This window comes from Syngnathus leptorhynchus, chromosome 1 (assembly GCF_054491065.1).
Source record: "Syngnathus leptorhynchus isolate UIUO chromosome 1, UIUO_Slep, whole genome shotgun sequence".
In the NCBI taxonomy this organism is placed as follows: Eukaryota; Metazoa; Chordata; class Actinopteri; order Syngnathiformes; family Syngnathidae; genus Syngnathus; species Syngnathus leptorhynchus.
The window spans coordinates 10852767-10868425 of record NC_141195.1 but is presented as its reverse complement, the minus strand read 5'-3'; the positions used below and the strand labels follow the sequence as shown (position 1 = coordinate 10868425).

The 15659-nt window shown below is 40.1% G+C and overlaps 1 protein-coding gene across 3 annotated transcripts; it reads left to right on the top strand.

Annotated features, from left to right (window-relative positions):
• Positions 1-249: 249 nt before the first annotated feature.
• itchb (itchy E3 ubiquitin protein ligase b) lies at positions 250-15431 on the top strand. 3 transcript variants are annotated; one of them, XM_085900192.1, is made up of 24 exons: positions 250-414; positions 2106-2203; positions 2561-2702; positions 4007-4131; positions 4245-4379; positions 4527-4572; positions 4671-4852; positions 5589-5838; positions 6457-6552; positions 6837-7011; positions 7144-7213; positions 8147-8231; positions 8422-8550; positions 9128-9200; positions 9731-9802; positions 10373-10461; positions 11006-11165; positions 11252-11385; positions 11652-11792; positions 11936-12056; positions 12240-12344; positions 12551-12647; positions 12888-12960; positions 13615-15431. In XM_085900192.1, exons 2-24 carry the CDS (start codon positions 2134-2136, stop codon positions 13712-13714), a joined length of 2670 nt encoding a protein of 889 aa, XP_085756318.1. In that variant the 5' UTR covers positions 250-414; positions 2106-2133; the 3' UTR covers positions 13715-15431. The 3 variants fall into 3 exon arrangements, with proteins under 3 accessions (XP_085756318.1, XP_085756401.1, XP_085796110.1); XM_085900275.1 differs by having other exon boundaries at positions 276-438; XM_085939984.1 differs by having other exon boundaries at positions 297-322.
• Positions 15432-15659: the final 228 nt, after the last annotated feature.

Here is a 15659-nt window from a genome sequence, read left to right as displayed (position 1 = left end):
GGCGTCTGTAGTAGTCGCGTACCGAATATTGAAGGCAGATTTCTTCTTATTGCATAGCAACAGAAGTGAAATCTGATTGGATGTAAGTACTGAAAGAAACGAAGCAATTGGGTCTCTGACTGTAGCACTATAAATGCAGAGACAATTTAAAATCATATGCAGAAGAAATAAAATCGTCATATTTTCTGTTACTGACTTTTGTGTTTTGTTTGGACCGCATGCAACGACCGTCCAATCACAGCGTTAAGGCGTATGCTCCGCCCAATGCCCCAGTCACGTGACATGAGTTTGGGAAGATGGTCGAAGTTTGTGCTTCCTTGAGGTAAACCCGCTACCAAAACAGCCTGCCGAGCAAGGGCTAGGAGTTTTCTACACCGCTGTCAGTTTATTTCCCGAGTCTCTGCTGGAGTACGGGTAAGAGAGCGAAACCAGTCCCCGGCAAGTTCACACGCGTTTAATTTATACTTTGACAGCCGTGGACTTTGGGGTTTCTGCCATGATGACGCGGGCTAGCAGGCTAGCAGCTAGCTGGGCTGTGGTAGTGGTAGCAGGTGACGTTCAACATGTTTTTGGCACTCGGCTAGAATAGCAGAGGCGTAAATATTCTCACAGGATATTTGTCGGTATACTTCCTCACCGCTCCTCGAAGTCACGAAAAGAGGCTTAATACGGCATTAGCCTCAAGCTTGTTCTCGCAGCATGCCAAAGATGTGACGGAGATGAATTGTAATCTCTGATAAGATTCATTTCGTCAAGTCGCATGGTCATTCAAATCGATTGCGAGCCTTTTTGACTATCACTAGCTGCATCTATTCATATGGAGTAGCATTAATACACCGCACCCTTAACATCAACCTTGCATCTATTTCTAGTCAATTTATTCACATGAGCAGATAGTTACACTTTTGATGTTTGTTGTTTGACGACTTTTTTTTAATACCCCGAAACCGGCAGTGGAATGAGTTCCGTTTATTTATAGTAACTGGATCGACTAAGTAAAGGCAATAGATACTTAAGACAGTAAGAGCTCTTTGTTTTATTTGACTGGGTTGTCCGATCAGGATCGTTACTGCTGTGCCCACAACGGTAGTCTTATTTTTCCAAGTGGTGGAGAAGATTGTGTTGCTCGCCAGGTTATAGAAATATGTGGATATTTATGACAGAAAGGCTGTCATGTACACGCGGATAACCCATGCGTGAGCGATTCCAATAAATTATTGACCAAGCAGAGAAATATGTAACTGAATTGAAACTTTATCCAGGAGCTATTAACTCATGCCATTTGGACAAGCTGCAGCTAGCAAAACAACAAATATAGTCAATAAGTCTTTAATACATAAACTGTTCAAAAGTTTCCAAGTCTCATATTGAGCCTTTTTTGAAAAATGCATCAGATTAAGAGCCTTTTATTTTTCATATAAACATTGACCAATGTATTTGTAGGAAGTTTTATAATATACCATTGTTACAGACTAAAAGAAATAAAAAAGGTAATAAGTAGAAGGAACAATAAAGCAATAATAAAACAGGAAAATACGAGTTCAAGTACCAGCTAACAAACAAAGTACACAAAACATTCTGTATACCTTTACTCTGAGTACAATAGTTGTTGTTTGTTTTTTAAGAATACGTTTGTTGGTTTTTTCCCCCCTAAAATTTTTAAAAGCTCCCAGGTGTTTTTATAACATATCTGACACATATCTGACATTGGCATCATTTTGTCTAGCTACCTGCTGAAATCACCCTGTTTTGAAGGGGCAGTTCGATTTCAAGCAAAGTCATACTTAACATCACAGAAACAGAAATCGTTCATGACACTGGCAGGTAAAGTGCAAGATCTCCCGCTGTCTGTGATGTAATCCTCTGCGTATGTGACATGGGCAATTTGAGGCCACCTTGCTCCTGCAACAGCAACCCTCAATCACCAAGTTCACTGGTCTATAATTCATGTGGACTTGCCAGGACCTCTCTTTGTTTACAAAAACTCTACTGATTGCTACTTTCCATTGTGCCACTTGATCAGAAGATGCTCATCTTTGTGCTCTCAAGTTGCACAAATGGGAAACCTCTATCATTTGTTTTTGTTCGTTTTGTTTTGTGTCTAGACTGCAGGCTTCATCCCAGCTCTATGTCATGGCAAGTGAAGTCCCCAAGGCAGGCAGTTCCAATGGTTACCCTATGAAGGCACAGCTGCAAATTACTGGTAAATTGAGTATTTTTGTCTTATTTGTTCACTCTTGTGTATTCAACTTTCATTTCAACCTTCTCTGTTTTTTCCCCAATTAATTCTTCAAGTATGAGACATTTGTTTTCAAAATTTGAGGGGCAATATTGTACATACGGAGTGAAAAACAATGAAAATTCATTCCATACGCTCCCGGTAACTACAACATCCAACTCTTCAGAATATTCTCACTGTCCGATGGAATTTACCTGATGGTTTTGTCAATGACAAGTATCTCTAACAGTCTTTATTGTGCATTACCGGTTTCTTAGTGACTGAATTTTTTTGTGTCTTACTATCTTCTGGCCCAGCTCATACTCTGTCTTCTTGTTGCAGTGCTATCAGCAAAACTGAAAGAAAACAAGAAGAACTGGTTTGGTCCCAGTCCTTATGTGGAAGTTAGTGTTGATGGCCAGTCCAAGAAAACCGAAAAATGCAACAACACTCACAGTCCCAAATGGAAGCAGCCACTCACAGTGTAAGATGAGCAAGGAAGATTACAAATTAATATATGTGGTCAGAGGAGTATAAATGCAAGGCTGTATTCTCATGTCTGGAAACTTAAACAAGGGCAATTTACTGAGCATTTCACTCAAACACTAGTCACTGTGATGTTGTGAATGTCTGCAATCTCTTTTAGCAATTCTTTCCTGCAGTCTGCCAGGCTCAGACTTTAGACCGTGCTCAGAGGCGTTACATAATGAGCGTATCATATGATATAGTGGGACCTGAATCTACATGGCCCAAAACAAGCATTTTTTTTCGCATTTTGTTTTCATTTTCAAAAATTGTGACATATCGTGAACCCTCCAAAGATATACTGGCCAACAGTATCACCATTTTAAAATGTTCATCAGTCAAACATCATCAGTCATCAGTCAAATATCCCATGACTGTCTATTTTCTTGAAATAAAACACTCTTGAAATGATTTTACTTAAATCCACTTAAGTCGTTTAACATTTTCATTGTTATTCAAGTATAAAAATAAAATACACCATTGATGTAATTTAAAATATTACAACAAAACATCCACACATGATCTGTATTCACAAGTGACTAGCATATGGAAGTTAACCACAAGTTAACCTCATTATCATTGTTGTCATATTGTTGAACGTCACAAACAGACTCAAGTTACAGAAAATCCAAATCTAAGTCCTTTGTTCACAAAATTTCAGACTTTCCTTAATATCTATTCAGTGTGCTAGCGAAAGGAGCTACAGAGAAGAGCTAAATATACCAACGGCTGCATACAAAAGCGCAAGTGAAAGCAAGTAATTTTCCAGAGCACTTCTTGCATCCTTTTATATGGGTTTTACATTGCAGTCATGTGACATGAGTATTATTTCATGATTGACTGGGTCTAATCACGTTCACGCAACATTGAGGTTTGAAAACATCCTCTTTTTTTTTTTTCAACAAAATGTAGGAGAATATGACAACGTGAGCTGTTTGCTTGCTTATGTCAGCATCCTGAATAGGTTCTCAATGCCATTGTTTGCTTTCAGAACAACACAATGGTTTTGCTGCTCACACAAGCTACAGTGGCTGATGTGTTTGAGAGTAACAAGTGATTTTTACTTGCAAAATGCTAATTTTCACACTGGTACTCTCCAATATGACTGCTTTGTTTAATCGTGACCTGGAAAAATGAGGTACTGGCTCAACAGGTTGCATATAGTGGAGGATTACATCATATCCTCTGTTGAATAGTTACTGCGTGTGCAACTGCACAACTAAGTAGTATATAGTTGTTGAGACTTGTATTTTATTTTGACAGGATTGTGACTCCCTTCAGCAAACTCGTGTTTCGAGTGTGGAGCCACCAAACCCTGAAGTCCGACATCCTGCTTGGTATGGCCAAGTTGGACATTAGTGCCACACTCAAATCTAACAACATGAAAAGTGAGTGTTTGAGTTCATTGTCTTCCACAACAACTCCTGTTAAAATGCTGCGTAGGATTTCAATTGGAATCTGTAACAAGACTGATGATATTTCCCTGGTTGCCTTCATTTAGTCTCTGACGTGGTGCAGACCATACAGCTGTGTACAGACCGAGACCAGACGGACGTAGTGGGAGACCTTTCTGTCTGCCTGGACGGAATGACAGTTGACCCCGAAATGTTTGCCAAGGCTGAAGTCGCCCATCAGAGTAAGTTAGTAGGGTGGTCCCAGAGAATATCAAGGATTGCTGGAGGAATTGTAACTCTTTAAGTTGAAACATTGTAAAATCTGAAATCCTGTCAAGGTTTTCTCCCTTTATCAAGTCATTGTCCTTAATACATTTACTGATCTTCAGATCTATCAAATGGAGAATCCCGTTCTAATGGAGAACATACCCCAAGGTAAGGGAAATACTTCACATTTTTCTTGTGAGTTCTTCAAATCAAGTTTCACTTTAATTTGAACTTGATTTATCTCGTGCAACCCCCTGCGCTCATAGACACAGCCGAGATAGTTCCCCTGCTGTGGACAGCATAGACCACCACTCATCTCCCCGGGGTCGACGGTCAGGGACCACCTCTGGTTCTCCTCTGGTCTCGACAGGAAGCGTGCGACCTTTGCGACCACCCAGACCCTCCAGACCTCCACCTCCAACCCCGTGCAGACCCACCTCTTCTCCAGGTCTGTCATTTAGCAAGCTGCATTTTTAATGGCTTTTTCATAGAAACTCTATTGACACGGAAGTGCGTGTGTACGCACGCGGGTGTGTGTGTGTGTGTGTGTGTGTGTGTGTGTGTGTGTGTGTGTGTGTGTGTGTGTGTGTGTGTGTGTGTGTGTGTGTGTGTGTGTGTGTGTGTGTGTGTGTGTGTGTGTGTGTGTGACGTGACGTGACGTGACGTGACGTGACGTGACGTGACGTGACGTGAATCTCTGTGGTTAATTTTATTGATGATGATCCCTAGCTGATGCACATTTCTTTTTTGACAGTACTGTAGTTTGTTACACTTCCTTGATGTTTTCGTTGTCGCATCATCACCAAGATTTTCCTTGGCGGATTTGCAATATGTAGCACATTGGTATCTTGATGTAGCAGTTTTATTTGTTTTGTGACCAAGCTCATAATTTCTGCATTGCACCCTCCATAGTAATTGGCACCTCTGATTAAAATGTGTTAAAAGCCTGAAATCTAAATTCACATTTTTACAGTATTTCTTGGTATGCAAAACAGTATTAAAGTTAGTATTTTGATCAAGTTGAAATTGTTAGCTTGAAATGTCTTTTTAGTGTTGTAAACAGTGGAAGATGTCCACATTGTGGTTATATAATTTGGTTGTATGATTTAGTCAAGAGGCTTGTATATTTTTGAAGTTATGACTATTAACATTTCTTAAAACCAAGTGACTGTTTTTCTCCTTAGCGTCCTCCAGCAATAGCTCTACACTGGCCGAAAGCAGCAATGGTCCGTCGGGTTCAGAGACACCTGTGAGTACTGCTGTCCCAGGGCCCTCAGCAACCCCAGACTGCAGTCCTTCGATGAGTTCGAACAGGAACACTCCAACTGTACCATCTACCTCTGGACCTCCAGCAACCAGACAGCCAATGAGCAGCGTTGGCACTGGTGCCTCCTCCAGAGTTCCTGCAGTCAACTCTGGACCTTTGCCTCCAGGGTAAAAGCTTCTTTATTATTTTTGTGTTTAGTCTGCAGGGACAGTATGAGGGAGGCTCCTCACTGTCGTAAGGTGAGGAACCGGTCGTTATCTTGGATTAGGCGGGGCTGGTGTTAAGAGATAAGGAATGAGCAGAGGGGTGAATGGAAAAAAAAACTCCACTTTGGAGGTGTTTTTTGGTGCGAAATTATCATTGTAACATGGCTTATAGCTCCCGAAAAGTTGATTTTGTATGATATGGCTGCTTTAAACAAATGACTCGTTATTCAGGTGCAGCCCAGGAGCACCAGGTTGGCTTTGAGGATTATTTGAGTGGGCCGTGAGCCATTTCTTAAAATAGCTCATCAGTGAAATTAAACTCCGCATATCACAGCAATGATTAAATCATTTGTTAATTATTGTGCAAAATCTTTCAAATGCTCAGTGTATTGACACAGACAAATAATTAATTATAACAATTACATAGACATACAATTATAACATATAATTATTGGTAATTCCAGCAAATGTCTTATTTTGTGTAAAAGTGTTAACTTATCCGTGCCTAAAAAGTAGCTTTCAGGTTCAAAGAGCTTGGCGACCACTGGTGTAACATCTTGTTTGTGTGTTTCTTTCTAGGTGGGAGCAAAGGATAGATCAGCACGGCAGGTTGTATTTTGTCGACCATGTAGAAAAGAAAACAACATGGGAGCGCCCTGATCCCTTACCCCCAGGGTAAAAACATCTTTCTATAATTTGACCTCATCTTTTTCAAATTTTCTGAGATTTGTTTGTTTATTTTTTGGTCAGATCAGATACTCAACATATTTTAAACCATTTTTAATGTGATCCAGTGGCTCCACCTTTTTGTTGTCTGCGGATAAATTTCTTCTGTCTTGAGCTTTACAATTTGACAGTTTTATTCAGCTTTACACCAAAAAGGACTCAGTTCTGTGAGACAATTGAGACTCTTGTTCACTTGGTGCATGATGAGGTTTTTTTTTGTCCACTGTCCTTAGCTGGGAACGCCGTGTTGACCAGATGGGCCGCGTTTACTTTGTCGACCACATTACACGGACCACCACGTGGCAGCGTCCCACAGTGGAGACTGTGCGCAGTTATGAACAGTGGCAGCACCAGCGCAGCCAGCTGCAAGGAGCCATGCAACAGTTCAACCAGAGGTTTATAATTGGGGTGAGATGCAATATTGTCAAAATAAGTCAATGATATAACCTTTTACTGACTTTGCACATTTCAGAATGATGTCTCAAAAACTGGCCCTGTGTTGTCAAACTTTACTTGTTTGTAATCACAATTCTTACGTAGGGACAGGACCAGGGGACAGCCTCACAAAATAAGGAGTATGATCCTCTTGGACCTCTGCCAAATGGATGGGGTAAGATCTCTGCACTCCTTTGTTGGCTAAGAAGTGTAAGTTGCACAAATATTTTTACAGGCGACTAATTTGAACTTCTCTCAAACCTTTCAATGCACGTGTCAAACAGTACAGCAACTTAGAGGAACTGAACAGTATTTTTTTCTTTTCTTTACATTTCTGATGACACCCACTTTTATGTCTTTCTCGAAATCTTCTGTTCTCACTGGAGTTCTGTTGTGACCTGCTGATTACATTTCATGACACTCTGAGCTTAGTGGCTCCCCTCTGAGAACAAAGCCTGGCAATGATGATGTAATGTTGGTGATCGATTTCTAAGTGTTGCTTTGTCAAAATGTGAAGAGCATGATGACTAGGACTGTTTAATATAAACTAAGTGAACCAGAATTTGTATTGGTCGAATGTTGGCTCAAACACCAATTGTGAATTATGCTGTTCTAGAGGACAGCAAGTTGTGCAAACGTGCTGACACACTTAACAGTTGAGCCTGAGCTTTGAGTAAGTAACTGAAATTTCACAATCATTTGTTTTTGTGACATTTCAGCAAAATATACACATGTACACTACAGCACACATGTTTTTCCATGGAATATTTTCGTTCTGTCACAAGCACAGTTGGCTCAGATTTTTTTTGTAGTGGTCAAGCCAGCCTAACTCAGGGCATGCGTCCATACAACCTATGTCAAACTCTCCAAATATAAAAATTGAGGGAGAAAGAATTCGTGGTCAATGAAGATTCCCCCCCCCCCCCTCCCAAAAAAAACCCCAGTGAATTCACAGATTTTTGTCCGCACGTATATAAGATTTTACAGTTTGCGATGGCCCACAGAGCAACAAAAATATTACTAGAACAGTACATTGCATTAGCTTTGTGATTCCAATTATTTCTGTTGACTTCAAATCTTGATGAATGATTTGTGGCTCCCTGTTTAGAGAAGAGAACCGACAGCAATGGAAGAGTGTATTTTGTGCATCATCCGACACGGTCAACTCAATGGGAAGACCCACGGTCACAAGGGTCAGTATTTTTATCTTTGTTGTTCTAGTGCTAATATTTACAGGGCTATTCCTAGAAAATGATCTAATTTTTATTCAAATGTGCCTGGGAAGCAATTGTCACTCATCTTTTTTTTTTTTTTTTTTTTATTGCCACATTTTCTGTGACACATCTAAAAATACTCACGAGCCCAACTTTCATCTTATTTTAGGTTGTTGAATGAAAAGCCACTTCCAGAAGGATGGGAGATGAGGTTTACTGTCGATGGCATTCCCTATTTTGTAGACCACAACAGGAGAACTACCACCTACATTGACCCCCGCACCGGAAAATCCTCACTGTAAGTCCTCCGGCAGTTACAAAAAAGAAGATACAAAGAGAAATACCACTTTAGGGAGTGAGGTTGTGTTTTAAGCTTTTATATTTTGGAGGAATTGAGGATGTTTAAAGGCCATGCTTTTTACAGTCTAGTTATGGTAAGTGAATAGGTTATATACACTTATTCATAATCTTTCATTTTTGAGTCCCTTTGTTCCTGGCAGTCCGTTTTCCTTGCGTAAACTCAATGTAGAAAAGTGTGTATTGGGTTTGAATGTTTCTGTTGTATTGCATGTTACTGTACCTCTCTCTTTCTAGACCTCTTCACATCATATTCTAATAAGCAAGGGATATCCACTTTTGTTATTCTTGAGTCTTGACATTTGCTCAGAGGAAACACCTCAGATGACTCACGGGCATATTTGCAGAATTGTGCACAGTGTCACGCGACACTGACGGTCTCCTGGTTTCAGTTGTTGAAAAACAGGACGAGTGAACTGGCATGTTGTGACAATTTAATCAGCATTGATGACGTAAATCATAACCTTCACCTATTTACATCCCTTGCGCATATTAAGTTACACTTGTATTGTTTCCAGTGAAAATGGACCTCAGATCACCTATGTCAGAGACTTCAAAGCCAAAGTACAATACTTCAGATTTTGGTGCCAGGTAAGAGTCAGAACAGCATGTAAATTATTCGATTGTCTGTTTATGGCTATGTACAGATGGTGTTTTACAGCGCGTCCAGAAATCTGGCCCATTTTTTGGTGTTTCAATTGTGAGAGCACTTCCTGCTTGACAGAAGCGTGGATTAAAAATAGAACAATCAGTAAACATTTGAGCCAGGCTATTATGTGTCAAATTGTGCACTTTTGTAGATACACTGACACGCCTGAATTCTCTCATAGACATCATGTATTATTCCGCTGACAATTTTCCAAACACATAAATAAAACACAAAATTATCCCATCAGTGACTGCCACGGAAAGTGATTCACATGATTTTTTGCCACAGGTTTTTAAAGGTTAATTCCATACCATTGTTCTAGCCTACAGAACAGATGGCCAAATTACATTTTTAGTTTGAATCCTTAATCCTCAAAGTAGTTTAAAATTCAAGAAAAGAAAAAAAATCACTCGAGTTGCTGAAATTTGAATCACTGATTTGAAATTTATGATATTTTCCCTTTTTCATTTAGCAACTGGCCATGCCTCAACACATCAAGATCAACGTGTCACGGAAAACTCTGTTTGAGGATTCTTTCCAGCAGGTAAGAAGAGGTCCAAAGCCGCTGGGTTGTGTTGTCGTAAAAGCAATCGTAATGTCAATATACAACACTGTAAGTTTGTAAGTGTAATTCTTTGCCAATATATGGCACTTGTACTATATGGAAGCATTGTCATAGCATGGTTCTAATGTTGATGCTGTGGCCATTGAGAATATAGTGTAAATGGAGCCTTAGCCTTAACAGAACCAGGTGACAGAAGCCAATTTCAGCCTAGGCTCTGAAGTAATATTCATAAAACCATTCTATGTCTTGGATTCTGTTTAGTAATGACACAAACATGCATCATGTCCAAATTAAATACAACAGTCCTATGGCAGGCACTCTTGTGTCTACAATAAATGGAGTTATCGATACAGAAATTCCTTAGCCTTAATAGAACCAGGAAGCAAAAGCCTATTTCAGCCCAGGCTCTGAAGCAATATTCAGAAAACCATTATCTGTCTTTAGTAATGACACAAGCATTTATCATGTCCAAATCAAATACAACAGTTCTATGGCACTTTTGTGACTACACTAAATGGAGTTATCAATGCAGAAATCTTAACATTTTAGATAATGAGCTTCAACGCTCAGGATTTGCGAAGAAGACTTTGGATTATCTTCCCTGGAGAAGAAGGCCTGGACTACGGAGGTGTTGCCAGGCAAGTGCAAATTAAGAATGAGTGGACACTTATTTTTCACTGTGAGTAAATAGGGCAATATTCTTCCGCTTGGGTGATTCAGAAAAAGGCGGTTCTGTCTGTGCGCATTCTCCAGTCCACTCAAATCTATCGGTCACGCTGCCTTATGACAGGTGCTCACGCGCTCTGGGTGGAGCAGCCCCAAAATGCGGCCTGCCAAATCTGGTGCTGTGTGTGCATGCTGGGCACATTCTCCTGCAGTCTTACGCACTTGTCCTCTTTCGCTTTCCTGAGGCTTTAATTCCAGTATCACATGAAGGCGAAACATAATACTGCAAGTTCTGATTCAATTAACTGCTTGTTGACGGCTAACTTGTGGGGAAGGCGTGGGATGCACTTGACCCACAATGGTCACCAACTTGCTAACAGCTCTAATGTGTCCCTACCACATTTCACTGACAGTTGAATCTTGACATGTTGTTTGTTACATATCTTTTTAATTTATTGATTTTTTTTTTTTTTTCACTCATTCCCCCCCGACTTTCTCTCTCTCTCTCTTTTCCAGGGAATGGTTTTTCCTGTTGTCCCATGAAGTATTGAACCCCATGTACTGCCTTTTTGAATATGCTGGAAAAGAAAACTACGGTCTTCAGATCAACCCCGCCTCCTCCATAAATCCTGACCACCTTAAGTATTTCAAGTTCATTGGCCGCTTCATTGCCATGGTTAGTCCTTGTCTTGTATAAGCCAGTTTTCCCAGCAAAGATGACTGAACATTTTCAATCGATGCACTTCTATTCTGTTTTTTTAGGCACTTTTCCACAGCAAGTTCATCGACACGGGTTTCTCACTGCCGTTTTACAAGCGTATCTTGAACAAGCCTTTGGCCCTCAAAGACCTCGAGTCAGTCGACCCAGAGTTCTACAACTCCCTCATTTGGATCAAGTAGGTTCTGAGCACTCATTGTTTCTTGGTGTACATTATTATGCTACATTGCGGTTCATCCTTTGCACTTCCTATCATAGCGCAGATTTGAGTTGAATTTTTTTTGTGGGTTTTTACAGTATACCAAGTTAGTGTAATGCTCTTGCGTGTGGGAAAGGGAAGCCACAGTCGCTATTAATTTTCAGCTTCAACGGTGGAAGAAACAATAGTCTTATCAAGTCCCACAAATTTCTTGGTGTGTCGTGATTGTCGCCACTGCCCCACAGGGACAACAACATCGAAGAGTGCGGCCTGGAAATGTTCTTTTGTGTTGACAAGGAAATCCTAGGGGAAATCACCACGCATGACCTGAAACCTGAGGGAGGGGAGATCCAAGTTACGGAGGAGAATAAGGAGGAGTATATCAGGTGGGTGCTGATAGATTCTGTTTCAGAATTTTGCCTTCAGTTGTAGTACCAGAGCTGTAACAGAGGCTGGTATGGTACTTGTTTTCATGTCGGACAGAGATGTGAAGTTTTACCCAAATCACTCTGTTTTGTGTGGTGTGCAGGCTGGTAGCAGAGTGGAGGCTGTCTAGAGGAGTGGAAGAGCAGACCCAGGCATTTTTTGAAGGCTTCAACGAGGTCCTCCCACAGCAGTACCTGCAGTATTTTGATGCCAAAGAGCTGGAAGTATGGGCACTTGTACAAATCGAAATCTACACAATTTACATAATACACTGGAATTGTAAAAGTAATCACAACAAATATTTACATAGTCAGTCATTGTCATTTGTTTCATAAATGAAATGCGAGAAAACAGGTTTTCCACGTTTGATTTGAAGTTTTACATTTTACATATTTTTGTCCTTGCAGGTGATGCTTTGTGGCATGCAGGAGATTGACCTCGCAGACTGGCAAAGAAATACTATCTACAGACACTATGCCCGTGGCAGCAAGCAGATCATGTGGTTCTGGCAGGTCAGCATCAAAACTATAAAGATGTTCTCAATGGCGATTATCTTTTTGGATGTGTATTTGAGTGCTAGAAAGATAAAGTTGATGGCGACAGGCATTTATGTTGGCAGAATTATTGTTACATTTCTTCTTTTGGATCTCATTAAACTGTACAAATGTACTTAATAATAATGACAAGTGAAATAATTACTTGGATGTTTTCTCTGCAGTTCATAAAAGAGATGGACAATGAGAAGAGGATGAGGCTGCTTCAGTTTGTCACTGGTACCTGTCGTCTTCCTGTCGGAGGCTTTGCCGACCTCATGGGTAAGATTTTGATCTGTATATTTGAAGTTGGCCAGAGAGGAGCTTTCCTCAAGCCAACATTGGCTTAATTAGACAGGTTAGTGAGGGAGAGGCAAACAAAATAGTTTGATCATGTTCTGAATAAAATTGAGAAGGTTTCACCTGAACCTGAGGTCATTTGCGTTTCTTAAACAGTCACACAGATTGTTTTTTTAATTTCGCGATAAAATATCTTATTCTGCTGCTTGCTTTGTTTTACAGGAAGCAACGGTCCCCAGAAGTTCTGTATTGAGAAGGTGGGAAAGGAAAACTGGCTTCCCAGAAGTCACACATGGTGAGTTCACTGATTCAAGATGCTGAAGTTGTTGTTTGCGGAAAGAAGCTACTGAGGAGTTAAAGCGCAAAAAATACCACAGATGTCAAATCTGACTTGATAGCATACAGTTAAATAAAAGACCCGTGTGCTTTTCTTTTCACAATTTGTAACAGTTCCCACATAATGATGTTGATAACATGTCTCTTCTATCTTACGTACGTTTCTTGTCTCGGAGAATTAACTTTTAAACGGCTTATCCTCACAAGGGTCATCTCAGTTTGGCAAAATTCAGTTTGACTGCATCTGAAGGGCACTGTCATCAATCTTTTTACTGCTTATGGTGGCGATGCTAACACCAACCTGTAAAAATTACATAAACGAGAGGTTTGTTACCGTCAGTGAGTAGCAATCGGCCTCTGTCATTGGTTCTGTCACCAAAGCGTCGGCCTTCGCTGACAACCTCAATCATGCATATGTCTTTGCGGCCAAATACTATCATCAGAGAAGGGATAACCAATTGTTGTGTTTACTAGGTGTGAATATTTTACGCAATCAATCTGAGAGGAGGTGTGTTTTATAACCGCCATGGTGCTACAGATGAACACATGGCGCACAATCTATCCCAATGAGGCAGAAGTGTACGAGCTAATGTTTTTTCTCTCCGCTGCACAGTTTCAACAGATTGGACTTGCCACCTTATAAGAGCTACGAACAGCTGAAGGAGAAGATGATGTTTGCCATTGAGGAAACAGAAGGCTTTGGACAGGAGTGATGTTTTGAATTGACTGTGGCGCCAAAGCGCCAGGTACTGGGATCGAGACCGCCGGATTGAACTTGGGGAGCCCTCCCTTCATATTTGCCAGCCAGGGGTCCATGCCCAGGGCGTGCATATTTATTGCCTCCACCTCCAAAGGAAAGAAAGCTTTTCATTGGTAGTCTCTTGTAACCAAAACCACCCAGATTGATCCTGCACTTTCGAATGAGCGTCATATTACGCATTGGTAGTGTTTTCCACCCCATCTTCTGGCCATTTTAAAGTCAGCAAGCAACTGGGAAGCAGGATTGGAGTCCTGTCTAGTTGCTTATTAGTTAAACTAGCCATTGCTATGTTGCTAGGTTTCTGGGTTAGCAAAATTAAACAGATTGTATCGCTCTTAATCAACCTGCACCATAATGATTGTCGCTTTCCTCACCTGCATCTCTCCCATTGACAAGACTTTGTTAGTATTGGCTGATGCCTTTCAGAAGAAAGATGAAACATCAGCAGGATGATGCACATTCAAGCAAATGATGGTGCTTATCTCACTCGTTTCAGAGACAAGCCGTGAGAAGCAGCCCGGAATGGCTCCATGATCGTGACAATAGTTAGCAGTAATTTTCATGTTAGAGGCTTACTGCAATGGCAGGATTGAAAAGGAGTCCTAGTTTTATAGGACCATTGTTTTGGCTGGTATTGTGTGGCTGGGGAAAAACGGCTTCACTGATATCAATTTGTCATGAGTTCTGGTATTGTGTTTTGGGAAATAGATGCCCCCCCCCCCCCCATGGTGCATCCTTTAGGCAATTGTAAGTATTGTGAAATGGAAAATCACCAAAATGAAAGTCAAGCCAAACTGAGTTCTTTTGATGTATTTTTATCATTTAAATACTTCCTGCTTTAAAATAGGCTGCATAGATAGGTGAACAATAATGTGATATTTTTAAAAGCCTCCCTATTCAAAAGATCTAATGAGAGATTAACTAGTTAATATTGTTGAGGTTTTTCACTTTATTTTTGTAAACCTTACAGCAACAACAAGAAATTTGTGTGAAATAATAAGCAGTGTTCATGTCTTCATTTTTAGAAGATGTACTCTTCATTAGACACCAAATAAGTGTTGTTTGTGAATCGACAAGTATAAAATTCTAACAATGTACCTTGAAAATGTGTTGATTATACACAATAAGCGACAATAGAATAGGAACAAAAATATCATGTTAATTTCTACTTAGCAAATCGCTGCAGTTAATATTCTGTAGTCTACACATCCCCTTTCAAACACCATGATTTTGTGATGTAAAACATGACACCAAAATGTAGATTTTCCACCATTAACTGTAACTTGGACACCGTGATGGACTGTGAGTCGCAATCCTCTAACGTTGGATGTGGCTGAATGAACCATCCACAGTCAAATGTATGTTAACTAAAACTCAGCACACCCTGAATTGTACAACGAGTTGTACAGGTCACATTATTAGTTTTGAAAAGATTGATTTTGGTCTCATTTTTTTAATCCCCAATACCTGGCATTAAAAAAAAAAAATACAAATCATAGTACATCCCTCTGCTTATTTTACTTGCAGGTGTTAGTATTCCTGCATGTAAAACTCAATCTGCTGTAAATAACAAATGGGTTTTTTGTAACATAAGAGGTTTTCTAATGCAATATGTGGGTGAAAACACAATAAACTGGTCACCTTAATTAAATTTAAAATATTAAAACAAACCTGTGTGTGTTATCTTGTACAGTAGATTTACAATAACAATTTATGTTAACATAACCTCTGCAAAACAAGATTTTGTTTTGGGAACATTTCTAATGAGAGTGAATGTGATTTCATTGGAAACTTTTTTTTTTTTTTTTCTGATCACGTGTGTGTTAGACTGTTAATTCTGTGTGGTGGCAACTCAAACCTTTAACCCAATGGAATTCCTGCCCTCCCCCATGTAACAG

What these genes read in the sequence shown, in the direction of transcription:
- itchb (XM_085939984.1), top strand. Translation starts at nt 297, where the DNA reads ATGGTCGAAGTTTGTGCTTCCTTGAG. An exon ending in GAAGTTTGTGCTTCCTTGAG is followed by an intron (nt 323 to 2,105) that starts GTAAACCCGCTA and finishes TTTTGTGTCTAG; the next exon opens with ACTGCAGGCTTCATCCCAGC. An exon ending in GGCTGAAGTCGCCCATCAGA is followed by an intron (nt 4,380 to 4,526) that starts GTAAGTTAGTAG and finishes ACTGATCTTCAG; the next exon opens with ATCTATCAAATGGAGAATCC.